This window comes from Zonotrichia leucophrys, chromosome 2 (genome assembly GCF_028769735.1).
Source record: "Zonotrichia leucophrys gambelii isolate GWCS_2022_RI chromosome 2, RI_Zleu_2.0, whole genome shotgun sequence".
Classification (NCBI taxonomy): domain Eukaryota; kingdom Metazoa; phylum Chordata; class Aves; order Passeriformes; family Passerellidae; genus Zonotrichia; species Zonotrichia leucophrys.
Genome location: NC_088171.1, coordinates 6,348,435 through 6,376,044, shown reverse-complemented (window position 1 = coordinate 6,376,044; position 27,610 = coordinate 6,348,435). Strand labels below are relative to the sequence as shown.

At 41.0% G+C, this 27,610-nt stretch overlaps 1 protein-coding gene across 1 annotated transcript; it reads left to right on the top strand.

The window, feature by feature from the left end:
- Positions 1–3,963: 3,963 nt before the first annotated feature.
- Positions 3,964–23,194, top strand: EXOG (exo/endonuclease G). The gene is made up of 6 exons (XM_064703852.1): positions 3,964–4,149; positions 5,269–5,418; positions 6,999–7,138; positions 8,868–8,944; positions 11,912–12,026; positions 22,613–23,194. Exons 1-6 carry the CDS (start codon positions 4,002–4,004, stop codon positions 23,072–23,074), a joined length of 1,092 nt encoding a protein of 363 aa, XP_064559922.1. The 5' UTR covers positions 3,964–4,001; the 3' UTR covers positions 23,075–23,194.
- Positions 23,195–27,610: the final 4,416 nt, after the last annotated feature.

Below are 27,610 nucleotides of genomic sequence, written 5' to 3'. Positions count from 1 at the left end.
AAACAATTGAAACCAAAAATCCAGCCATGATAGAGGAGGAGGAGATTGGAGAATCTCATAGCTTTGGAAAGTGGACTTGGCAACTTTGTGAACAACAAAAAATATGTTGGCAAGACTAGAACCTGTCTGGCCTTTTCCTTTTCCAAATACCTACTCCCAAGAACTGACTCATAAAATCGGACCTTCAACTACAGCAACTTCTTAATGGTAATTTGCTGAAGAGAATTATGTTCAGGCTATATTTTTGGAGGAAAAATAAAAGTGGGACCATTTTTTAAATGACCATTTTATTTTATGTGTTCCCCTCCCAAATGTCTGGTTTTTTTAATGTACCCATGTAGTTGATACAACATTAGTCTGTATTTTACTTGGAAAGCATAGTAGCTTTCCTGTAGCTTTCCAAATACTAATAAATTTACCATTACTAGTAATTCATTTAATTACTGGTAATGAATGGACAGCAATTAATTTACTGTTACTAAAGGAAATGAACATGATATTTCCCTATTTTTTTTTCTTGACTGCCTAATGTTTCTATGGCTATTGATGGTTGATGATTATTATCTCTGGTAAATCAAAGTACTAAAATCTCCCAGGAGGAGGAGAAATTTTGCAATGCTGCTGGCCTTCCAATGGAATAACTATGATGCAAAAATCAATCTCGTAGTGGGTGAGGATTGAAGGAGGTGGTTACTGCAAACTAAGTAACATTTTTGGCCTCAATTCTATGCCATAAGCCTGCACAATGCCATTGTCAATCTGTTCAAACTATCTGCTTATGAATTCTGCATGATCCTCATGGTAGAGTTGAAAGCCTGATCTTTCACCTGTTAATATTTTCACATTCGTCCTTAAGTTTGGCAAATTTTGTACTGTAAAGTTGACTTAAGTACAGTTTGATGTCAATTCTTGTGGAAAGAGCTTTCTGCACGTAACATTAGATGCATACAGTTAAACAACACAGCATAGTACAAAAACTCACAAGAAAATGTTTTGGCACCAGCAGGAAGAAATCTCACCCTAACCATTTGTCATTTTATAACCATCCTATTGTAAGTTTTACCAGCTACTTCTAAATTTGTGCTTTATTTAAAGAAATAAAATAAAATCCTAAGACTTGTCTAGCGTAGTGGAATATGTGTATATCAGTTTTAGGATAAATAGCTAAGTCTTATTACGCTGTGTTACTTAACTTGTATATATAGAGTATACATAAGAGTTTGCAGTAACCTGTTTCTCCAGGATTTCCAGTTGGAATGGATTTAAACTCAAACTATGAGATTAAATGATTTAGAAGATTGCAGAATAGACTGAGTGTAAATTACAGGAAGCTCTATCAGATGGTGAAATAATTTTTAAAGAATCTTTTGGTCCTTGGCTCAAATTCACTAAGTACTGTTTGTATACCAAGATATGTGAAATGTAAATGTTGTAGGTTATATTTCACTCTTGTAGCTATAAAAATGTAGAACAGAGATAGCTTGTACTACTGAGTTAACAAAAAGTTATACTAAAGTATCCTGTTAAAGAAAAAAGTATAGAGAGTTAAGCTCGTTGCTGTAACCCCTTTTGGATTGAAGTGTGCTGATTTTCATATATGTACATTTTATATATATATATATTCTGCAGAAGTATACATATATAAAATGTATGTATAAAATGGCCTAATGCAGACATCCATTGTATTGCAGTTATGAAATGAAGACATTTTGGAAAGAACATTGTATCATAGTTCATGAATTTGCAGTGGATCTTTGTTCCTTTTTACTGTGGTATTTTAGAAAGAGTCTCAAGTTTGAAATTAGATCTGCCAAGTTGGAGTTTTGCTGCTTCAGCTTTGCACTGGGTGTCTGAATAAACCAGTATGAATGTAGTATTTGCCCTGTGTGAAGCAGCTACACCCCAACAGATAGGAGGAAAAAAACCTAGAAAGAACTATTTCAAGTTTATCTTTTTGTATATGAAAATAAACAGTAAATTACAAATAACTGTTTCCCTCGTTGGTGTGACATTAAAAATCATTGTTATTTGTCTTTGGCATCTAGCTGGAGGTTTTCCTTCTTCATAGATGAGTGTTTTTAGTATTTCAGTGGCATTTCTGCTATCCAAAATCCGTAAAAAGTCCCTGCAGATGCATAGCTGAGGCCTGCCCCTACTACCCAGCACTTGCAAACAGTTCCAAAGAGAATTGGGAGTTATCTCAAATTCACAGAACCATAGAATGGTTTGGGTTGGAAGAGACTTTAAAGATCATCCAGTTCCAACTTCCCTGCTAAGGGACACCTTCCACTAGACCAGGTTGCTTCAAGCCCCATCCAACCTGGCCTTGAACACCTCCAGAGATGAGACATCCACAACATCTCTGTCCTACTACTATTATTATTATTATTATTATTATTATTATTAAATTTCCCTTTTTAGTGTGTTGCCTCTTGCAGCACTGGGGTAACGCTGCTTATCACTCCTAGCAAAGAACTGTTCACATAGGACAACGTGCATGTGAAGCTGTATCAAGGCAGTCCAGCAATGTAGCTGCAACTGCCAGAAGCCAAAGGCAGGGGAACTTGACCAGAAAAAAGATTAAAATTAAAAAAAAGCCTGAGTTCCCTGTACTCATAGCACCACACTGAGGTCTGTAATCCTCACATGAGGTATGAAGATGCCCTCAGCTACACGCTGAGACCTCTCCAGGAAAGCTGCCTGCAGTAAAGTGATGGTGTGGCCATGAAATCCTTATATTCTGGTGTTTTCCATTGCTAAACCAATCCTGTTTTCCAGAAAATTGCCTCTGGCTTGGCGCTGGGTTGAAAATGCTTAGTTTGGGTGGATATGAGGCAAATATGAACGTTATCAGGCATTTGAAAGGGAAAAATAGAAATAATCAGGCTGGTGGTTTTCCTGAAAAAAAGCTCAATGTAACATCACCCTATATTGACTAAAGCCCCATACCACAGTCTTCAGCCTGGAGAAGATGCTGTTCTGGGGAGATCTTCTGGTGACATTCCAGTCCCTAAAGGGGACTTGTAAGAAAGATGAGGACAAGCTTTTTAACAAGGCCTGTTGAGATAGGACAAGGAGGAATTGTTTAAAACCAAAAGAAGGTTGATGCACATTAGATATAAGGAAGAAATATTTCACAGTGAGGGTGGTGAGGCACTGGCACAGGTTGCTCAGAGAGGTTGTGGATGTCCCATCCCTGGAAACATCCAAGGTCAGCTTGGATGGGGCTCTGAGCAACCTGGTCTGGTTGAAAATGTCCCTGGTCATTGCCAAGGGGTTGGACTATCACAGAATCACTGAATTGTTTGGGATGGAAGAATTCTCTGGAGATCACCCAGTCCAACCCTCCTGCCAAGGCAGCATCACCTGGAGCAGGTGACACAGGAATGTGTCCAGGTGCATTTGGAATGTCTCCAGAGAGGGAAAACTGTGACCACCCTGTTCCAGTGTTCTGCCATCCTAGGTGTAAAGAAGTTCTTCCACATGCTGAGGTGAAACTTTTATTTTGTGGCGATTGTTCCTCATCCAGTGACTGGGCATCACTGAACAGTGTCCAGCACTGTCCTCTTGGCATCCACCTTTGGGATATTTAAATGTATTAGTGAGATCTTCTCATTAATAGAACGCCAGCTCCCGCAGTCTCTCCTCATAAGGGAGGTGATCTTTTCCTCTCCAGCTAAAGACTTTAAAGCTTCTTTCTGACCCAAACCACTCTATGATTCAATGAACCTCTGCGCTTGAAGCTCGGGCTGGTCACCCCCAGCCAAGCTGGATGGGTGCAGTGTGGCCACTACAGTCCCTGTAATCCCCATGAGGGAACTCACTTTATTTTTCCACAGCCATCGGGGAAGCCCCGCCAGCCTCATCCCTTCACGCGATGCCCCCTTACCGAGGGAACGCCGCCATGGCGCCCTCAGGGCAGTGCCGTGAGGGGGCGCTGCGGGGCCGCGCCCGCCCCTTCCCTCTCCTTCCCTCCCTTCCCTTCCCTTCCCGCCGCCGCCATGGCGGCCTTGCCCCGCCACCGCCGCTTCCTCGGCGGCTTCGTCTGCGGGGCCGCGGCCGGGGCTGCTGCGTCCTGCTGGGCTACATGGCGGCTCCTCCGCAGCCAGAGCCAGCCGGAGCCGGGCCCCGGGCGGGCGCCAGCGCAGGGTAAGAGCCGCGGGCAGTGGGGACGCCGCGGCCGGGCGAGGCGGGAGCGGTCGGTTCAGCGCGGTCCCAGGTCCCGCAGCCGCGCTCCCCACCGCCGCTACTGTCCCCAAACTCTCTCCTTCCCTTCAGAAGCGCCTTTTCCCTCCTTCCCCCATTCCCGGAATGCCCAAATAGTGCCGGGAGATCGTGGGGTTCCCCTGGTGCCTGCGCCGGGCTGAGTGGGAGGAGGTTATCTGGGGATGCTGGGCTGCAGCTTGTAATTAACAGCGCTTCCCTTTACACCTGCTCACAGCAGTGCTGGTGGCAGGAGAAGAATGCATATTTAGTTTTAAACACACATTTCGGGTCAGACCATCCCTAAATTTCAGCTGTTGCTGCCCTGAGCCGAGACTCATTTATGAAATCTGGGGTCTGGTGGGGTTCAGGTGTGGGGAGGGATGTTTGGGGCACCTGAGGGAGTGAATGGTTTTCTCTACAGCTTCAAGGCTTTAAAAGTACCGGATTATGGGAAAGCAGAGGAAGAATGGCTCTAAAAACATGAGTTGCTGTTGGACAGATGGCTGGAGAATGAACAAGACAGTAAGATAGATGTAAATATTCCTCCTTGAGAAAAAATAATGAAAATTCAGTGAAGCTTTCATTCATTCAGCAGAGTACAAGCGTTCCCAGAGAGGGCAGGACTTGCTTGTGCCCAGCTTGTAAATCTCAGTTTGTGAGGAATTTGATTTTCAGCTCCAAAGGGTGAAATGTACGTGTTGATCTCCTGTGTCTGTAACTCCCTGTTGCCTGATTTGTCCCTGCACATCTGAGAGCTTTCCTTCTGTAGAAAGAAAATATCTCATAGCTTTTCTACTGCCTTCTGTAGGCATTAGAGTAGATAGATGACTTACTCCTAGAGCTGAGATTCTCGTGTTAAAACATGGTGAGAACCACAACTGTTTTGGCAGATGAGAGTTTCACTGGATAGCTCTCTTAATATATTTTAGGACTTAATTATGGCTGTAGCCTCAAGTAATTCCCTATACAGTAGGTTTATACCCACTGAGATGTGGGTTTTTTACTGTCTTCTTTATGATCACATTTCATCTTTGGATGGTTTTCTGTTTATTTTTTCCTTAGAACCAGTAGAAGAGGCTCTGCTGGAAAGATATGGATTTCCTGAGGCTGGAACAGAGACCAGATGTTACACAAATCATGCACTGTCTTATGACCAGGCAAAACGGGTGCCTAGATGGGTGATTGAACACATTTCCAAACAAAAGATGCTGGGTATGTAGGTGTTTATTTGTTGCAGTAATAAGCAGACAGGACTCAGTTTCTTCATGCAGAAGAGCCAATCTTTAATGTTACTGCTCATTTTTATACAGTTTTCAAGACCTGGTGTATAACTCTTAATTGGTTCATAATTTTCTTGCCACTCAGTTCATTGGTTAGTAAATGGCATTTTACATGTCCATCAAATTTCACATGTTCCATCAAATTTCCTGTACAGTTTACATATTTTGTTCACTGATTCCCATGGGACAGACTTTATGTTTTTGCAGGTGTGAAGGGTTCTGTTACCAGAATAGATTGTTGTGCTAACTGACTTTCATTCTTATGATTTTTTCACATGGGAAGTTACAAGCTAACTGCTAGCTTAGCTAGAGCAGCAGGACCTAAACAATATTTTATAAAGGCTTTCTTTAATAATACCTCAACCTATATACAACATTTAGCTCCTTAAATTTGTGATGCTCTGAATGAGCTTTGCTGCTCATAGAAGGTGAACCCTGGAGCAGCCAGGGAGAAAAGTCCTATAGTGATCTCAGGGAGGGAAGAGAATGGAGAGAAGATGAAACAATGAAAATTAACCTTTCCTTACTTGATTTGGATCTGCAAAGGTGCTTGTGTGCATAAAAATGGCTCCTGCTTCCTTAGCAATGCAGTTAGTTCTGAGGTCCAGTTTATTTCAGTGTAGGCAGAGCTTTTCATGTACTGATCTTAGAGATTTGCTCAGAATGGCAGGAGAATGTCCATTTGTGAGCTAAAAACTGAGCAAAGGGCATCAGTTGTTCAGAGCTAGATTGGGCATTAGCTCCTCACTGCAGCCATTATTTACTCTGATACAGTTCTCATGCTCTCTCCCTGTTCTTTATGCAAGACAGGCTCAGTGATTTTCTGCTGTCAGTGGTGAATGAAATATGAGTGGTATACAGTCATTGTAAATTAAGTTTATAGCATTAGTTCAGTTTTTATAAGGCAGATTATTACTAATGGAGGTAACCATGTAATTGTAAAATGCTTTATGAAAGCAATAGCCCTCTAAATGTATCTAAATCACTGTCTTCAAATTACTTTGAAAATTAAAAGCAAGATCTTGAAAACATTATGACCAACCCTTAAGTAGCATCATTGATCCCACTTCTTTCTGAGAAGAAAACAGTAATTTCAGGCTTACTTTGAAGAGGGCCTTAACAGCTGAATTGTTAAAATGTTTTCCAAATAATCAGATACAACTAACTTCAAGTTGAAATTGAGCATCTTGAGGCATTCAGTTCTGATTTATGTCTGTAGCTACTCAAATTGAGATTTGAGGCAGAGCTGTTTTGTTTGAGCTGTTTGGGGGAAGACTGAAAAGTCATGATGCAGAACCCCATCTATTTTATTGGTAAGTAAGGACTTAGATATTTAAAACACATGGCAGAAAGAAATTAACATTACCTGTAAATGAGATGTACAGAATTCAGATTAGTGTACTGGATCCTTAAACATGGGTTATCTGGCAAGATATGACAGGATTAGATCTTTTTGTCTTGTGATTATGATGGTTTCATGGTAATCTGACCATTTAATGTGTTGTTATTCAGGTGATGCAGATCGAAGGCACTGTAAATTCAGACCAGACCCAAACATCCCTCTGATGTTCAGTGCTGTCAATGAGGACTACCTTGGCAGTGGATGGTCACGGGGACACATGGCACCAGCAGGAGATAACAAATTTTCAACAGTAGGACTTTGTCTCCCATCTTTTTAATTTGTGTTTCTCAGCTGGAAAGGGTCAAAAGACCCTTTAGAAGTAATGTGCAATGTTCCTTTTGCAGTTTGTTTTGAGGTGGAGCATGATGTCATTATTGATGCACAGAGCTGGATTTGGAGTTCCAAGGTCTGTTCCTGACTGAGCAGTGTGGGATGCTCTCACACTCTGCTTCAGGCATCTAAATCAGGTGCATGCTCTGGTGCCATAGCTCTCTTCATTAAATCACACCTACATCAGCTTGTTTGGCAGAGGTGATGTCTTGAGCAGTGTGGTGTTAAGCAAATTTTCTCAGCCTCTTGCTGTCACATTGTCTACCTGTAAAATGAAGATGGTAACCTTCACCAAGAAAGCCCTGCAAGGTTTCAAAGCTCAGTGAAAGGGAGACAGGGACAATGATGTCATTGTGGCCAGCAGCTGCTGAGATATTTAAGGCTAGATTGAGCAAAGCAAAGATGCTGTTAAGCATTGTTCTGTATTGGCAAGGGGATTGCCTGGGTGATTTAAAGGGCTTTTTCCTTCCTTGCAATGTGTATGAGGTAAATTAGACCCTTTTGCCATGGTTCTTTCAGTCTATAAAATGTCTTCACCTGCCATTTATTCAGGCTGTAAGAGAAGCATGCCTTAATGCCTTGGCTGACTCACAAAGCAGCTTTGAATTTATTGGATCCTCTTGTGAAATGTGCCTAATGCAGCAATTTGTTAATTAAGAAGCAGTTTGAATTTGTATTTCTCCAGACAGATAGTATTCAGTGGGGTGGAGTGACAGCACAGTGGCATGTGGTAAATGAAAGAATCAGTAGTTTTATTTCTATTGGAAATGTCTTTGTTGTTATTTATTTGTGATTTCTGGGGTATTTTTGCTGGTGCACAGAGATCCTGGACCTGGTTTGAAATGCAGTGAGATGATGCAGTCTTGCAAATAAAGGATTGCAAAAATTTAATTTCACAGTCTAATTAGTGGAGGTAATTTGCTCATTATCCTGAAGAGTTCTGTCAATCCCATCACTTGCAAGAGTAGTATGTGAAAAATATTGAAAAATACAGGACCTGTGAAAATTCTGGATTAAGATCTTGGAATTTTTTCTCTCTGTATTTCCCTGTGTATGTCTTGTGATTTATCACCAGGTCCTTCACCTCTGGAGGTATGTGAGCTTCTGTTTAGAGATGTTTATGACACTTCTACAAGATGAAATTAAGCAGATATATGGATGTTTGACTATTATGGTCTCATAAATCATTTCATTGCCTGTACATTATATATGTGTAAAATATTGATGAGTATATCTAATAAAAATTTTTCTTGTAAAAGAAAGAAAAAGTTAGCCATTAAGCAGTCAAATAAATGAAAAGCATGCTTGAAAGTGTCCTTCCCTTTCAAAATGAAAAATGGCTAGTTGCTTCCAAAGACATTACCAAACTGACACTGGGTGATAGTAATTCCTGTGCCTCTAGAGTTGGACATTCTTATGCTGTTTCTGTCAGGAAAAAAAATAGATAACTTTGCAAGGTTTCACCTCAATTGTGCACCTCTTAATCCTAAGTAATTTTGTAGGTGTTCTGACTTCAGTTTTTATGATTTTCTGTGTTAACAGATGTTAAAACTAAACTAGAGATGGGATTCTGATCCACAAACTGCTAAAATGTGTCTTCAGCTCATGATTGTTTCAGTGAAATTACAGTATTTTCTTTCTCTGTGCAGAGAGCTATGGCTGAAACGTTTTATCTGTCTAACATTGTGCCTCAGAATTATGAAAATAATGCTGGCTTTTGGAACAGGTGAGAAATTACTTGTAAGTAAACTAAGTGAAAAATACCAGGCAGCAGCATAAATCAAAAATGGTTTATTTTTAAAGGTTCTTCACATTCAGGTATTTTAGAGCAGTGTATCTGTAGAGGTCATAGGAGCTTTCTCTGAAATAAAAGCCAGCTCAGTCGTCTCAGTGAAAAAACAGTATAACAACTATATTAGTTCTTTATTCAGTCAAACTGTTGAGGACATTTATTTAAAATAAACAAAATTATTTCTTTTGGCTGATAAAAAGTCCCAGGCTTAACTGTCCTTAAGGAAGTTCCAGCAGAAGCAAGGAGAGGGTTTAGATCTTCCTTAAAGAAGCAGTGTGAGAGTATTCCCATGTCTGTGTGTGGCTGTTGGTTCCCTTTGAGTTGCAGAACTGAGCGCTCCCCACTGAGCCATCACTGCTCAGGCCTGAGGTGTCCCTACAGGTCCTGGCTCCCAGGGAGCACTCAGGCAGGAGCTCTGTCACTTGTGAGTCCTGACTGGATTGACTTTGAGGTGCAGTGGTTGATAAATTTAAACTTGCTTCATGTAAGAGTTTTATTCTTCCCTCCCTTTGAGCAAAGATAGTAAAAGTAGCCTTCATCCAGTGCTTCTTGCACAGGACTTAGAGAATGTGAAGGCTCAAAAATAGGAGGAGGGGAAAATGATAAATTTCTCAAGGTTCACTCAAGGGAAGGTCAGCAAAATTATATACAGTGTTATAATAAAAGTCCATCAAAACTGCATCATCATTCATCTGCACACTGCTTTCCTGTTTTACAAGAATGTGTATAAAATCAGATGAGCCATTCAGTAAGGTTATACTGTTTTATAGACAAATAAAAGGCCATAACATTTTAAGAGGGTTTTTTTCTTTTTTTAATAACTCAAATATTTGAGCATAAGTTTTCCTTATACCAAAGCTAGGCATTTGTATCAATTCAAGGTAGGGAAACCCTCTTTGTTTCCCTTAAGCAGCATCTCTGCCTAATCAGGAAATCGTGGGGAGTGTTCGAAAATTTCCTCTGGCACTATCAACCCTGCAATTTAAGCAATTATTGCCACTTTTCCCCATCCCCAGCACCCTGTTCCCATAGTTTAAATTGATGAAAAAGGCAACAATGCCACTTTTTTTTTTGTAAGTAATTTCTTTAATAATAAATATTTTTAAGGATACCATATTTCACATGTGTTACATTGTTTCCTAGCTCCAATATTCTCTTCCTTTCTCTTGTTTTAGTTGCTTGCTTCTTGACTTTTCTTCTGAGGTGCAGGCAGACAATGCAGCTTAGTCAGAAGTGTCTGTTGTTTTCTAAAGTGGTGTTTGCCCTCCTGCCTTGTGGTTTTGCTGGTTTCCCAGTTCCAGCTTTGGTAGTAGCCTGACTGTGTGAGTCAGTTTCATTTGCCAGCCCAGTTAAAAACTGATTCTCATTTTGTTTTGCTTGGTTACGTTTCTGTCATATTGCAAAATTGGATCAGCTCATGAGATGAGTTGTAGAACAAACATGGAAGGTGGATTAGGAGTGGTCAGCTGGGACAGACAAGGGGAGCAGTAGGAAAGGGGAGAGCAGGACTGTGATCATCCAGGACTATAATCATCCATTTGGACTGGCTCTATGGTGTGCTCCATCTCTACCTTAGTATTAAACAGATATTTAACTGTTTCTGTCTTGTTTTGAGTGTCATGCTTTTGATTTCATGGTCACTGTAATCTGACCTCTGTCCCTCCTGCCACCAAAAGCAGTTTGCTCCCTAGCTGCATTTATTCCCATTCTTTCCAGGTGGAGTTTGTATTTCCCTGCCATGAGACAGCCTGAGGAGCTGGGCTGCTTGGAAGCAAACCTGGTGACAGTAGGAAAAGAATTCAGTTGTAGTCAGTGCTTCAGTGTAGCACATGAAGAAAAGGCTCATTATTGCTCATTCTCATTTGTGTGGCTCATTCTTGCTGATTTAATTCACTAACCCAGAACCAAAAAACAAAACAAAAACAACAACAAAAAAACCTGTTATTGTTCAGAGTTTACAAATTTGGAATGTTCAAGTGGCATAAGGGAGAGGTGTGAGGAACAGGAATTAGAAAAAGGGGTGAAACCTCCCCCTGTCAGAGGCAGCCAGATTAACTGGAATAATCTGTTTTATACTCTGTCTGTCCATTTGTGTGAAATGCAACTCTTGCCTTTGTAGAGGACCAATGCTTGCTCACTGTATATTATTTCTGTAACAGTTGAGCTGTTAAATAAAAAATGTGCTGTATTCATAGAATTATAGAATTATTTGGATTGGAAGGAACTTTAAATACCACCTAGTTCCAACCCCCCTGCCATGGACAGAGACACCTTCCCCTAGATCAGATTCTCAAAGCCTCATCCAACCTGTCCTCCTTATTTGAGAAATATTATATGCTGTAAACTGAATCAGTTTAAAAAGCAAAAATATGGTCGTGTTTCTGGAGTTACTGCTTTATTTTGGAACAGTGTTATATCTATAAAGAAAACTAGTAGAGTTAGTGGAAATGGCAAACAGAAACTTCAGAAAGAACTGTGTTGCAGGACTTTGATTCCTTGGGGATAAACACACAAATCCAATAATATGATAAAACCTTTCAAAGTAAAAATGCTTCAGCTTGCTGCTTGGAACAATTCTATTTCTCTAATCCCAAGTGACCACCAACAGTATATTTCTAGTGTCAGGTGTGGGAGTAAGTAGAGAACTCAGCTATTCAGACATGTGCTAAGGCTGCAGAAACCATTTTCAGATGTGTGCAGTAACACATGTCTGTCTGTGAATAAATGAACTTTATTTACAGAGGACAAATGGGAAGCAGGACTTGGGCCTACATTTTACCTACTTTGGCTTGTGAATCACTCAGATGAATCTGGAAAAATGCTCCCTGTCAGTAGTTCACCCTTCCCTTCAATATTAAATCTTCCCAGCTGACTTTTCCCTGTCTGACAAATGTGTTCCAGAATGGAAATGTACTGTCGGGAATTGACTGAGAGATTTGAAGATGTTTGGGTTGTTTCTGGACCTCTAACCTTACCTCAAACAGATGGTGATGGAAAGAAGAGTGTTACTTACCAGGTGTGTATACATATTGCTGGAATAATAGTGCAGGAGTAATTATTTATTTAAATTAGATATCATAACTTGATTAAACAAAAGTTGGGCATCTTAGTACAGGCAAAATGTATAAAATGTGCAATACTTGTTGGGACAGGATTAGCAGAAATGTTCATCTTACCTGTACATGAAAAAGCAGAATTTTAAAATAATTTGTTTATTTACAGAGATCTATTTCATGCCAAAGTCAGGAGTAGAACTCTTTATCCAATCAGAGTCAGTGGGGTTTGCTAATGCACAGGCATCTTTTTAATCAGTTTCTTCATGTGCTTTAGAAAGAGTGGAATGCAAAGGTAGGATGGCTCTCTCAGAACTCTACAGGATATTGGAGTGTCAGTGTTCTGTTAATTTCACAAACAGTTGTTTGCTGCTACACCATAGGCATCACTTGGATGAGCCTTGCAGCTGACATTCTGAGCATGCCAGAGTCACTTGGAAGACTTCACTCAGTGCAGTGTCAATGGTACCAATGCTCCCCTTCCTTTAGCCCCCTCTTTTTATTACCTGCTTAAAATGCTCTGAAGATTCATCATGCACAGTCTGTAGAAACCATCACTGACAGGCAGATGGGACAGGCTATGAAGTTGAAAGGTGAATGTATTGTTGCTTACCCAGATTTACTCTTAGTAGGATTGTGTTTAAACATCTGTAAGGTTTGAGCATGGTGAGTTACTCAAGGGAATGTTACTTCTGCTCCCACTCAGTGAGTGAGGAGTACTTCTCCTCACTCTCAGTGAGGTATTATTGCTATGTGCAGTTGCAGGTGAAAGCTGGCATAATGCAAATAATAAATGCTGCATTTTGCTCCTCTTGAAAGAAACACTTTTCCTTGAAAACAAGGAGTTGGATCAACTGCAGCTTTAGCCTGTGAGCAATTCAGCTTCCAGCCAGTTCTCTGAGGAGCAATGGATGAGCTTGCTGAAACAACCCCTATTTCACAGGGATGTGAGAGGCACAGAAGGGAGAGATATTCAGCTCCCAACACTGGCTTGTTTAGCAGTAAGAGTTAGGCACTGTTTCTCCCTTATAAATACACAGCTGATTTTTTTGATTGAACTTGGAACTTGGTCGTGATAAAATATGATTTTTCCCATTTGCTTTGACCTTTTTACTTCTTGAGAAACTGTCCCTTATGTCCTCAGCCACACATGTGAAACCTTGACTGTCACAAAATCACAGCTTTGGATTTGGGTTTGCTATTTTTGGGGGCAGTTATGCATATGAGAGTGCAGTAGTAATAAGTTACCTTCTTCATGCTTAGTGGCAGTTAAAAATTTCAGCTCTCACCACATCTTTGTGAGGGATGTGCAGACTGTGCTCATTTTTCAGGTGGATAAATAAGCCATGGTTAATAGGTGTGACCAATGCCAGATGATCAGTTAGTGGCAAAGCCAGCTTTAGATTGGCAATCATCCTGTGCCACCAAGGGTGCTCACTTCACCATTGCCCTTTCTCCTTTCCAGGCCTTCCTCTGCCTTTCTTTTATCTGCCAGCTCTGATGACTGTCAGATCCTGCCACAAAATGCTTGATTACCTAGTGCAATACAAACCCATCCATTCTGGGTTTGCTGGGCTAGTTTTGTACTGCTTTAGAAAGATTGAGGCAGCACACAGCTGGGAGCAGGAGGGAGATGTTCCCTCTCACCAATTTCAGCTGAGCATTTGGCTTCCTGTCACTCAGAATGGTACAGAGTTCTCCAGGCTTACACACAGCTTGCTGGGATTTGCTTCCTTGTAGCTGTCAGGATATTGCATTTATTTTTCATCCTTAAAAAATATATTCATCTTACATAGCAAAGAATTAAAAATCCTGAGCTGACTTGAACATTTTGTAAGTGGAAATCATTTCCAGGAAGATGTTAAATCATCTATCAACTGCATCTATCAATGGCTTCACTTTAATCTTGCTCATCTCTCTCTCATTCTTCTCTAGAGAAAGTGTTTACTTAGAAGAGGAAGATTGCATTTTCTGAAAAATGATTGTCATTCTCAGTCTTGGTTTTGAAATGTAAATTTTAGTATTCCACAGGTAAAAATCAGAGCAGACACTTCATCTTACTGACTTTATTCAAAATAACTTGATACCTGGATACAGTGATGAAATAATAATGGCACAAAATGCCCACACTGTAATACTTGTGATCTCATTCAGTTTTTGTCTTTTGTCTTCATCATCTTTGGGTTTGATGATAACACAATTTTAGGATATTTTAGGATTGTTTTGCCAGTTTTGGTCTTACTTTGAACTGAAGTTCAGTGTGGGATTGAAAATGGTGAAGTAATGGTGTTCCTGTCAGTGTGTCACCCCTTGTTCACATTCATAAATCCTTTTACTCAGCTTCCTACAGTGAGATTCATTTTGTAAATTTATTTTCATTTAAGTACAGATAATGCTGTCTCCAGGTGGGAAAAGTAAAATAATGATTTTGTGGGGTTTTGTTTGTTTGTTTAAAATATTAAATTATTTGAGTCCTCTAAATAAATACAGGCAGAGAATGTTGGGATTCTTTTATTTTGAAATTTGTTCATGGCTTAAATGTTTGTGCTTTGCGTTGCAGTTGTACTTTGAGGAGAGAGACTTCAGAATGGAGGAGTGTGTTGAGTTTATTTGTTTGTTGTTTTTTTCTTTTATCAACACATTCACTTAGAGGAGGAAACACAAGGTGTCAGAGCACTGAAGAGAAGTTCTTTTCAAACAGACACCTTGGATATAATTGCAGTCATTGCCATTGATTTTGGTAGTCTGGGAAGAACAGGAATGCTTGTGAAGGGAAGGTATCTCTTAGCTGTCTTTCAGAGTGAACTCAGCAGAGTTCACACAAATGGCTTCAGACTGAAAGGGGTTGTAGCCCTCATTGTTTGGGCAGAGGAGCTGATGTGAGAAGATGTCCTTTCCTTAGTCCCTGCTGTTCAAAGAGAAGTGCTGCAGTAACACCAGAGTGCTGAAACTCACAACCTGTAATCTGCCAGTGCCACTCTTAAGGCTCAGCTCCTCTCTAATGTTTTTGCTCTCTCAGACAGAGCTGTGAAAAGGAAAAAAAGGAAACACTGAAGTGCTACAGTGAATGTGTCTGCATTGATTTATTTCAGATCTTCTCTTCATCTTACTTTCCTTGTTTTTGGCTAAAGGAGTGGTGAAATATGTATCTGTGATTTTCATGCTGGTGTTTTTCTCATCAGGCATCCAAAAACGTTATTTTTAGATCACTGTAGAGGAGAAACAGAGCATTGGTCATGTTCCCAGTTCCTGCTTGGACTCTGGTACCATTTGCTCTTTAATTCCTGAAAGGGAATTAACCTTGAACTCCTTAGATGCCAGCATTGTTCTGTCTATTGGCTTAACTTGTGATATCCTCAGATATTTTCTGTCATTTCATCTGTCTCCAGTGGAGATTTTTATTGCAAAGAGGAGATTGATGATCGTGCTTGGTATCTGAAAAACATATTTTGAGAATATATGTAGAATAGAATGCCAACAGGAAAAAGTTTTCATCTTTGTCCAGATCAAATCAAAATGACATTGTCTTGTTTTATACATTACTGCTATCCAGTGACTGTCACTTTAGTGATTTTCCTCTGTCAGCAGATGTGGAGTTTCAAATACAAATTTTGCAATAATTAACTACATCATGCTCAGTGCTCCACCCTCCCCATTCCCAAAGCCATCCTAGTGAATGCTAATTTAAGAAGAATTAGCTGTGGCTGGCAAATGAAAGTACAGTTTAGGTAATGTTTTGTTTGTTGTTTGAAAAAGACATTTTAATGTACTTGTTACTGGTACATGAGGTTCATACTGGAATCGTGTTTGTTGTTTAATTTTCTAAATTTGATTACCAGGCTGGGCCAGAGAGGCACAGTAACCATTCCAGAAGGTACAGTTGTCATCTCTGTGACAGATGACTGGGAAACAAATTGCACTCTCAAATATGAGGTGGTACCTTATGGTTTTACCCAGTTAACTTTCAGAACTAGTAGAGGTTGTCTCCCACTAAGGCACTATAGGGGGAGGAATGCTTGTTAAAGGAGGAGATAAACCTGGGAACTGTTCCTTGTTTGTTGGCTGCTCCAAGTGGTCCCAAGGCTACAGAGGTTCCTACTGGAGGTAGGTCCATTATAGATGTCCCATAAACTTTATGCAAAGGGTTCAGTCTCAAATCAGCTGGTGGAAACCACCAAAGCTCTGTCAGCCCTAAATTTAGATGTGAGGTACAAAGTAATGGAATGGACGCTGGGTTAAGGTGGGAGGAGAAGAGACACTGAAGGTGCAGGAGAGATTAATTGGGATTGCTTTTATTTAGCACTGTACCCATCCTGCAGGTTGTGCTGTTATAGGAAAAAGGGGTGTTGAGGACTGGGGTACATTCTTTTTTAAGTTAATCTAAGTGAGTTCTGTGGAAGCAGTAGTCTGTCATCATGTAAATACAGTTTATTATATACATGATATATATACATACCTCTTCATTATAGAAAAATAAAAAGGGATTGGGGCATCTGTCTTCTAATGTCATAACTCTGTATTCAGGAACAGGGTTTTTTTTGCCATCTCTTTTCTTTTTTCCTTCCCTTTTTAGGATTGCCAAATGATTTGGCAATAACAATCAGACCAGCCATAACAAATTAAATTTTCCTGAAGTACTTAGATTTGCATTTTGGAGTGCTTGGCTGTGCAGATTGTTACTATGATTTTTATCTGTAGTGTTTTCTGGTCTGTGTGTTGCTAGGTCTGCCTTCACACCCCTCAGTTCTTCTCAGTGCCATCTGACAGAGCTCTCAAATATTGGGGGAAAACACTCTTGGCAGAGTCAGTGCTGCCTAACAAACCCAGAAGGAACTTGAGTGAAGGCAGCTAATGCTGTCACAATGATGGAGTAAATAAAGTTACACTGATAGTAAATGGAATCTTTTGTACTGCCAGAAAGTCTGTACAGAATTCAATATCAAATTATAACAAAGCTCTGGGCTGTCAAAGGTGGGGTCACATCAGCAGGAATGATGTTATATCTACACTGAAAGATCTGATGGACCTGGTCAGTGCCATGCTTGGGGACAGGAATGATTGCTTGAATTCTGTCCTCCATGAAATGTGATTAAATTAATGTGATGTTTATTTTGCTGCTGCTAGGTGGAGAGGGAAGGACTCTGTCACAGGAGCTGGGTGTGCTTCTTTTCAGACAGTTCTGTTTGCAGTTCTGGCTTACTTTAAACTCAGGTTAGAATTTCACAGAGAGTGAAGAAACAGCTACTGGAGTGTCAGGGGAATTTCTGGAGTTGACATTTTTAAGTATTTGATGGTGGTGCCATCTGATGGAAGGACTCTGCAGTATGTGCTGGTGGTTAAGACACGATTGAGAGTGATTTCTGCTGGCCAGGTTCTGAGGGAGTCACGGGTAGACAATCCAGAGCTGGCTCTCGCTGGTGAAGGGCTCCTTAGTCCCTTCTGCTGATTCTCTGCGCAGTGGATTTTCACTTTTTAGTCACTAGGTGGCAAAATACCACTTCTGGATTCATGAGCCCTTTCTTTTTAAAATGATCTATACCCTTGCAGAGGAAGTTAATTTTTTTGCACTCTGGGAAGTTGTAGCAAGTCCAGTGTAAAATTAAAATTTTATAACACTGGTTTGTGTTTAGAATTTCCACTAGTAGTAACACTTTGTTTTCTTCTCATATAATCTCAACTGTTCTGCCAGTATACTTCTTATATTCTTTTTCACTTGTTCTTGGAGTTTTCTATCTCATAAACTCCAAAGTGACATTTTTAGGGACTGCCTTGTAATTTATTTGATTACCACCCTGAAGGTGGCATTAGTTAATGCCAGGTGTTTAAACTTACTCTAGATGCCATTAGCAAATGTCTTCATTAATTATTTTGATATTTAAGGACTCCACAGGTATTATCAAATTTACTTCCTCTGTTTTTAAAATCTGCAGTCAAGAACAGGATTTGGCCACAACTGGGAGGAGAGCCAAGCTTAAGACAAATCCTCATCCAGTGACTTGGCTGTGAGACTGAATTTATCAAAGCTCTGAATTTGCTCAGGTTTAAGAAATGTTCTGCCCTTATCTGTCCCTGTGAACTCTTTAGGTTTCTTTTACAACTGCTTACCAAACACATTTGTAGTTTTAGTGATATGTAAACATCTCTGAATGTCAGGAATTGCACACATTTTAATGGCCTGCCCTCATGACAGCTGTCCACATTTAATTGGGCTTTGAGAACAATAACAAATTCACACACACTTGTGGAATGTCAGTAACAATGTCAGTAATGACAGAAAAATAATAAACACTGCTCTGAAAATGACAGTATGATAATGTTACATTATTAAGAGATATGAGTTCAGTTAAAGAAACAAAACAAAAATGAAAGGAGTAAGTAACTGCAAAAATTTAGGGCAGTGCACATTTTTACATTGAACTGATACAGACAGCAAAGCATCTGAAATGTTACATTGGTTTCCCAAATGATGATGGGAAAGAAATATATTTAATGCTATAAAAAGAAGGCTTTTAGCTTGAGTGCCTTTTTTTTTCTATATTTCATGAGCCTGTTGAAAATTTGGAAGATTAAGCAAAATTTTATAGCAATAGCAAAATGGGGATTTTCAAAGGATTGCACAAAAATTTGCCTTGTTGGCTGTTACCAGCATGATGTGAAAGCATTTGGGACAGCAGTGATTTCAACAGGCAATTGCTGTATTTTTTTGCTTGTATTGGAGCACAGAATTCCTTTTAGAATCACAGATACTTTTAAAAAACTGCACTTCTTCTCCAGCTGGGACAGAGAACTGGTTCAGGCCTTGATTTCTGAAAGATCATCTGCTGCCTGTGGATAGACAGGCACAAATCAAACTCAACATCTGCGCATGGATAATCTGGAACCATTTTCCATCCTGTTACAATAGGAGCAAATGCTCTCTGCCTCTGCCAGGCAGAGCACTGAGATAAATAGCATGGTGCAGATCTGGGTAGGAATTGAGGCTGCTGAAGTTTAGGAGGAAAATCCTCTAGGTGGCAATAGGAAATGGGATTGTGGAGGTTTTTTTTCCCTACTTCTTTCTTCTATTCCAAATTTCACTTTTGCAGTGTCACACTTCTTTCTCTGGGAGTTGAGCTGGTGAGGGGGCAACTCTATGGAAACTTTTCTCTGCAGCTTCTCTATTTACTCCCATAAAACAGAAAAGTGTGGGATATTACAGGGAGTCATGATGGAGATACTGTGCCATGCTCCAGAACTGCATTTATCTCCTTTTTTAACAGAAATCACTGGGTCACACTGCAGAAATTACTGGTCATGCATCCTGTGCATGGTGCACATAAGTGTTAAACTGCAGAAAAAGACATTTATTCTTATTCATGCATATTTAGTCTGTCAGAGAAATCAGGCACTGCCCTTTGATGGTGTTCTCCAGCAGAATTAGCTGGGGATAGAACTTTTGTGCCTGAGTGAAGAAGGGACACCTCTGGACTCTGCCAGTTTGGGCAGCTGAAGATGGTTTTATCTCCTTTAACATTATGAACATTCAGTGAAGTTATTGCAGTAGTAGTTTGCTGCTGTTCAGAGAAGTTGGTATGAATCCTGTGCACTGCTTAAATTTTATTAAAATTCTCAAAAGTGAGTTTACATGGAACTGAAATGACACATAAATTACATACCTGACCATTATGGGTATGGAGTTGAATTTAGATCTACATTTCTCAAAAGGCCAGCCCTTCCTTCATTTTGAACTAGTCCTCTCTGTTTCTTCTCCTCTCTCATCCTAGGTGCCCGTACTGTGCATAAATGTGCATTATTTTGCATAGACTATATATATTTGCATAATATTACATAAGCACCGGGTCTGTTTTCCCTTAACACCCACTTGAGGCATTCAGCATTTCCATCTCATACCTAAGTGTTTTGTGTGCAGCTCTATTCATTCCCCAGCCTGTTTATCCACCCACTCAGCCCTCAGCCTCAATCCCCAGTTCCCTGAGCTCGCTCCACATGCGTTCACCTGTTTGTTTTACATATTCCGTGTACCCCCACTAATTGGAGATCCTTGTGCAGCTCCATCTGTGTGCTCGCCCTTCCTCTGGTCTTTTATGCAGCAGAGTGAGGATGCTGGGATGTGGATGTGTGTGGGAGGTGTGGAGAAGGAGGGAGCTGAGCTAAGGAGGACCTGCTACATATCCTTGGATTTGTAGTGGGAAAAGTGTGCAGAGAGGCCTGGAAAAGGCAGGGATGCTGCAAGTCAGGAGATTTTTGGCCCAGGCAGATGCTGAGGACGGGGGTTTAGCCTCACTGCTGCCGTGTCTCAGGAGGCTACTGCCCCTTCCTTCTCTTCCTCACCTTCCTCCCTGCCCTGGGAATGTGCAGGAGGGGGGATTGCAGTGCAGGCTGTGCAAGCTCCCTGCTCCAGGGCAGAGAAGGAGCCCCAGCCTTTGGCAGTGTCATCACTGGGTGCCCTGGGTGAATATGGAAATATGAACTCTTACTCTCCCCTTCAGGGATTTTCTTGGCTCCCTCCCTCTCACCCCCAGTATTTTGCAGGTACTCCCCAGCTCGAGTGCCACTGATCTCAAGTAGTTAAAGCTCCCAGCACCATTTGTTTTGTAATTCAGTGTTAACTCACTGTGTGTTGCTGCACTGGTTTAAGTACATTTGAGCATTACCTGTGCATCAAGTCAGTTTTGATTATTTATGGTGCTGGTCCTGGGGAGGTGTAGCTCTGGTTTCACATGCACAGAATGTGAAATGCAAAGTGCTTTGACACTCAGGAGCTCTCATTTCTCTATCAACACATCATTGAAAGGGAGAGGAGATTTGGCATAAGGCATTTATTCCTTAACCAGTTTCAGTGACTGTTTGATGTCTAGGCAGAGTATTACCTGGGAGAAGGTTGGTGGCATAACCATGACAATTTTTGTAAGAAAACAAAAACCAAAAAATCCAAACCCCCCTCAAAAAGCCAAAACCCAATCCAGCCAAACCAAAACACCCCACAACAAGAACAAACCCACATAAAACCCCACACCCTGAAAAAACCCAAATAATCAAAAAAGTTTCAACTACAGCAAAACTATTAAATAGCCTAATTTAGGGCAAGGGAGGGAGGTATTTTAGAACACACAAAGAAATCTCAGAGCATGTGTTTTCCAGAAACAGGAATAATGTTTCTACTACATTATTGCACAAAACATGAAAAAAAAAATTATCAGTTTTCCCTTTCTCCTGAAGGTACTTTCTCTAGTTTTGGTCTAACCAGTAACACTTTAGGACCAGTAATTTAAAAAACTCTCAACAGAGGTAGAGGACACAAATCACTGAAAGAATTTGTAACTCAAATTTAATTAATATTGGAATAGACCAACATGAATCTTGGTTCAATAGCCACAGGCAAAATTTAATTTTAAAAATGTATTTCCATTTGCAGAAGGGCTGAATAATCAGAAAAAAAGTGTGCATAGGAAGTGTTCATTATGTGATTGAGTTATACTCAATACATGAGTGGACAAGGCATGTCTGAACTGTTGACACTTTCAATTAATGTGATAAATACCTGATTTCACTGAAATGGTATTTTAAATGTATCTAATAAAAACTATTAAAAAAACCAAAATAATCAGTGTTTGCCTTTGCAGGTATTGCAAATCATAGAAACAACACCAAATTGCTGGATTTTATATACAGAATAAAATGCCTTTGTAGTTTTTGTAAGGGATCTGCATCTTTTTCTTCCTTTGCAATTAGAATAAAGGCATGGATTTGAGAAGGGTACTTACAGAAGAGTTATGCAAAACTCAGATTTTCCATGTGTGAGCCTGTTACACTCTCTTAAGATGACAGATTCAGTTCAGCAATAGGAAAGAAACAAAAAACCTTAATTCAGTGCATTCATGAGCAAAACTTTTTGAGTCCTGGAGAGATTACATTTGCCATCAATAGGTGTATTCTCTTAGAGTTATCCCTGGCACAGGGTGGGGTGAGACTGTGAGACTTTATACACTTTAAAAGTGTGAGACTTGAACAGTCCTGATCCTCCACTCTTGGGGCTCCCCTTAAATCCCTGGATCCTGGTCTGAGTGACACAGGAGGATACCCAACATGTACAAGCACTGAAGCTGGATTGTGGTAATTTATGGAAGAAATGGGTGCATTTTCTTTGGATAGGCTTCTCTTCCAAGATGATACTGGGTCACTGAATATGCTTTATGTCTGGATCCTCTCAAAAAATGCATACTTAGGTAAAGTAGTTTTTAAATGCTACCTGGGTGTGGGTAATGGAGAAAAAAATAAGTGAGTTTTTTGAAATATATATTAAAACCTCCATGGTTTGCAACTGTCAGGTCAGGAGCTTTTATTGTGTGTTATAATATAAGTTATTGTTGTTACACAAAGGAGAGGAGCTCCAGAGAGAGGGAAGATGAAGATGTGGTGCTTAGGGACAGGATTTAGTGGTGGGGTTGGCAATGCTGGATTCATGATTGCACTTGATAATATTAAAGATCTTTTCCAAGCAAAACAATGCTGTGTTTTTTTATCTGTAACAGTCCTTTCCTTTTGGCAGGTGATTGGAAAGGATGATGTGGCTGTCCCATCCCACCTGTACAAGGTGATCTTGGCCAGGAGGAGCAGAACATCCTCAGAGCCCCTGGTGCTGGGCGCTTTCGTGGTGCCAAACGATCCCATCGGCTTCAGCCACCAGCTCACTGACTTCCAAGTCAGCATTGAAGACCTGGAAAAAAAGTCAGGTTTAGTTTTCTTCCCTCAGGTGGACAAGACCAAAGATGTTAAAAATATCTGTGAGGTGGATACCTGCAAACTGATGGGCTTCAAGGAGTTCACTCTGTACATCACTGCCCGCAAAGTGCAGAGCGCCCGCACGCTGCGCCGGCTGGAGAAAGCCATGGCAGAGCTGCAGGAGGCAGGAATTGAGCCTGATGAGTATCTCCTCAAGCTTTACAAGAAGAAGGAGGAAGAATTACTGCAGGAAAAACCAGTAGCAGCTAGAGAGGGGAGAGCTGGCTGAGTATTCAGGAAGTTATTTGGGTTTTTGGAAAGGGGAGCTGAAGGCAGACACAAAGACAAGGACTCCTTGAATTATCCTTTTTTGAGTTGTGAGAGCAATAAAGAAATATTTGAAAGCTGATGGGCTTGGAATAATGCTCATTCTTGTGTAATACAGTGCAAACACATGGTTTGCTGCACTGCTTAGACATGGGAAGTGTAAATGAGCCTTTTCTAGCCTGAGTAGATCACTGGACCTCCAGGAAAGGCTTTGTGCTATTTTCCACCTGGCATGTCAGGCTTAGGATTTGTGTGGAATCTCTTCTAGGAATATCACAGAAATAGACAGTAGACACCTTGGGAGTACAGCTGGAACGTGTTTAAATGGAATTCCACCCACAAATCTCTCTACTGCAGTGCTGTAGAAGCAATTGTACTTTCTGGAATATTTTGAAAATTAATCAAAAAATATTTAACACTGTCTTATTAGAGACATGTAAGACATAATCTGGTCTTCCCTTAGTTGTATTAACCAAAACCTCTCCTGATCTTGTGTGCTTTGGATACTTCAGGATGTCAGGAGCTCACAATTGTTATCATTTGCATCAAACTTAGTTCATCATGTATAATTCTGCAAATTTTTTGCAAGAAAACTCCAATAGAACTAAAGTTTAATCAAGTGCCTACCAGTGTAGTTTGGGTTTTCACAAATGAATGTAAGTTTAATATTTAATTTTCACCACTAAGTTTGGATAAACATGTTTTCTTGCATATTGTTTGATCTCAGAGGTGAGCATTACTTTCTTTTTGGTTGTTGTAGTCACTGGCTTTTTTCTTAATATCTGCCTTTGGACTATAAACTGTACAACAAAACTTGTGTATTGACTGAAAATGCATTTCCAGTTCTTTTTCAATGGGAACTGATGTTTATCAGATTTGCATCTACTTGGAAGATTAAATGATTTTCTTTTTCATTAGTTTTGTACTTTATTTGTGCAAATTACTGTGATTCTGACATCTTACATCTGGAAAGAAAGAGTAAAATCTGGAAATATTTAGAATTTTTTTTGATGATGTGAATTGATAGACATTTGGATAAAGACACCTTCCGTAGTTTTCACATGAAAGAAGGGTCATGTAGTGCCTGGCTGAATGGGGCTGTTTCCATAAAGGATGAGTCAGGAGCATTATTTGGATGCTGTGAATCATCAGCTGCAGGTTCTCAGATCTCTGTAGTTTCCTTGTCTGCTCAGTTGCAGTATCCCAAAGCAGATCACTTCATAAAGCGAGCCATGGTTCCCATGACACTTTTGTGTTTGCTAAGAGCCTGTACTCAAAATCCAGACATTTAAATCCAGAGAAATGTCACTAGCTAAGGACATCATAAAAGCCTGCTGCTCACATGAATTAGAGAGAAGTTGTGTGAAATCCTTACAAAATGTTTGCTCATTTCAATTTTAGCCCAGAATTGTGGTTGCAAATCCCATCAGATGTAACAAAAGTAGTAAATTGCAAAACAAGAAGACACATTTCCCTTTGCAGATGTGGGAGGTGTTGGGAAGGGGGGGTTGCCTGCAATAACAAAATGCCAAATTGTTCATGTGCCTCTTGGTGGTCCAGTGAGTGCTTCACTGGAGTCCAGGCTGCCTTTGGGCACTGCCAGGGTGTCACCCTTTGAAACAGTTCCTGATCACTGCCCTTTGCATTCTCTTTTTCCACATTATTTGAATTATTTATGTTTTTTTAATTCAACTTTCCACCTTTCTCCTCACCCTTCAGCTGAGAGGTTACAGATCTCCCCTGTGGTGCTCACATGCCCATGGACGGCTGAAGAAGATCTCAGTGCTACAGATTTGGGTCCATCCATAGCAAAACCTGTCTTGGGACAGTGCCAGGTGTGCATGAGGAGCTCCAGGTGTGTGTGAGGAACTTCAGGTGTGTGTGAGGATCTCCAGGTGGGCTTGAGGAGCTCAGGTGTATCTGAGGAGGTGCAGGTGAGTGACAAACTCCAGGTGAGCATGAGGAGCTCCAGGTGTGTGTGAGGCACTCTAGGTGTATGTGAGGAGCTTCAGGTACCATCCCTTGCTGCGGACAGCTCACCACTGTGACAGCAGCAGAAGCACTGAGTGCATTCCTGTGGAGCCCTGCTATGCAGACAGCTGCTCCCTAAGAGAACCTCTTCAGGCCTTACATGCCCCCTTGGATTCCTGGGAGCCCCAATTACCATAATTTCCATGCCTTGTGGCTTACAGCATGGCCTGGGATCGTTTTCAGCCCTGTTTGAGCATGGTTGGTGTTCCTCAGCTCCCCTCAGAGGGCAGCAGCAGGTGGTGAACCGTGAAACCTCTTCCAGAGCTGCTCTGTGCCAAAGAGAACATTCACCTGCTCCCCTCCTGCTGCTTCCCTCATCTCAATTAAATGTGGAGTCTGGCATGGAGCAGAAAAAATGTGCTTTCTTTACAGTAGGAAATACAAGATGAGTAATAGCAAAGGGGCGAGCTTTACACACTTGTTTGAGTAATTGATTCAAGGTCTGTGAGAACTGTGCTGGTGTCTGTGTCCATCTGTCATTCCTGTGGCACAATAAATCACCTGCATCTGCAGTGACAGTGGGAACAAACCTCTGTGCTGCAGCTGAACAGCAGGAGTCCTGGAAATGGAGAAATTTGGGGTTTTTTACTTCCACTGTTCTGTGTTTGTTTTAGAAGATAAATAACCAAATCACAGGGGAAAGTTGACAGCTAGGCTGTCCACAGACCGATACAGTGATTTTCTGGTATTCTCCTGGCTCTTGATTGTTTCTGCTGGGCTGGAATCAGGGGGAAAGTGATGAGAGACCAGAGGCAGATGGGAAGGGAATGAGCTGCTGCTGAGCTCATGGACTTGGGGCTGTGCTCTGTGCACTTTAGTGTTTGGCCTTTTGAGGGCAGACTCCTTCCACAGTGTCAGCCCCGACAGACAAAAATGATGGGGGACACGGCTCGAGTGTCTCTGGCCCATAATAACTGTATTTCTCTTTGTGATACTGAAATACCCGTTTAAAATGAGCTGTTTCAGGCATTATATTGAAGCATTATATCAAGTGCAGTATGAAGCTAATGATTTTTCCTAAATAAGGGTTTTGACAGTAATGCCTGGAAGTGCATTCACTTTGACCACCCAAGTTGTCTATATGCTACAAAGACAATTTTGTCTTCAGCTTCTTCATGAATTTCATTTTAGGTAAGGATTTAACTGAGGATTTAACCCTGCAGTGATGTCTTGCAGTGCTGTTGATTTACGTCTATAAACACAATTGGATGGGGAGAGGAGGGGTAGAATTAAAAGTTTTCCTTTTAATTTTTGTGAGGTTAGTTTATTTCAGAGCAATTTTCAACTTGTCCTGTAGTTTTAAAGATGGATCTTTGCTCATTTGGTTCGAGTGCTGCACTAAACTATGGAGAAACAGTTTCTTGCTTGATAAGGTGATGTATATTGGATACACCAGCCAACAATGGAAGTGCAGAAGATACAAGATAACCAGAAATTTGAGGATTTCTTTCCTCAGCAATTCCATGATTCCATGCTTCTTCCAGTACACTCCCTGGTTTATTGAGGTGTCCAAGCAGATGTGCTTTTACAGCCTTGTTTTATTTGGTTCATGGACTGGAATCCCCTGACATTTCTGGTGGAATCACCCATTTTGTACAATTCCTGCCAAACTGGGCAGCTAGAGCCATGCTGTCCTGTCCTGTTGTGTCGGATCTCAAGATCTCAGTCCTGAGATGCTGAGCCTCCGAGACCCTGGGGGGCTCGGGACTCCTGGAATGTTGCCAGAAGTGTCTGGTAGCTGGACTTTAACCCTACACAGGAGACGACAAGGATGAGGGCTTCACAGGGTGAAGGGCGAAAAGATTAGCTAATTAGAGGGTGAGAAACAGGGTTTAGGATTTATGTACAGGGGGGTTTGGAGGAGTAAGATGGAGGAATTGGGGTGTGTCCTGTCCTTCTTCTTCTTCCTCTTCTCCTCCATCTTCTTTGGCCACGGTGGCACCTTTCTATTGGTTATTACTAAGAGTACACCGAGTTATAAGAATAGATGGTATTGGGGAAAAATGATAAATATTGTATACGTCACAATGGGTATAAAGATAGGTGCCTGCCCCGGAGGGCGGAGAGAGTGTGCCCATGGCTGACTGCTGAGCAGATCTCTGCTGGCTGAAAGAACATCTTTTAGATAAACAATTAATAAACATAAAACCAGAAAGAAGAACTGAAGCCTCTTGGCGTCCCTGGACGGACACGATCTACCACAACCTTTCGGGGGGAGATTAACCGGACACTTGGCGTCCCTGGGTGGGCCACGAACCACCACAACCTTTCGGAAGAAGATAAACCGGACATTTGGCTTCCACTGGGTGAGCTCTGACCACCACAACCTTTCGGGGGGAGCACCACCACCACCTTCAAAGCCCTGAAGAAAAAGAGAGAAGAAGAAAAAAAAAAAAAAAGCCAATAGAGACTGCAAAAAACCAGCAGTCACTGAGAATTCCACCTCTCAGTTTCTGCCGAAGATAAT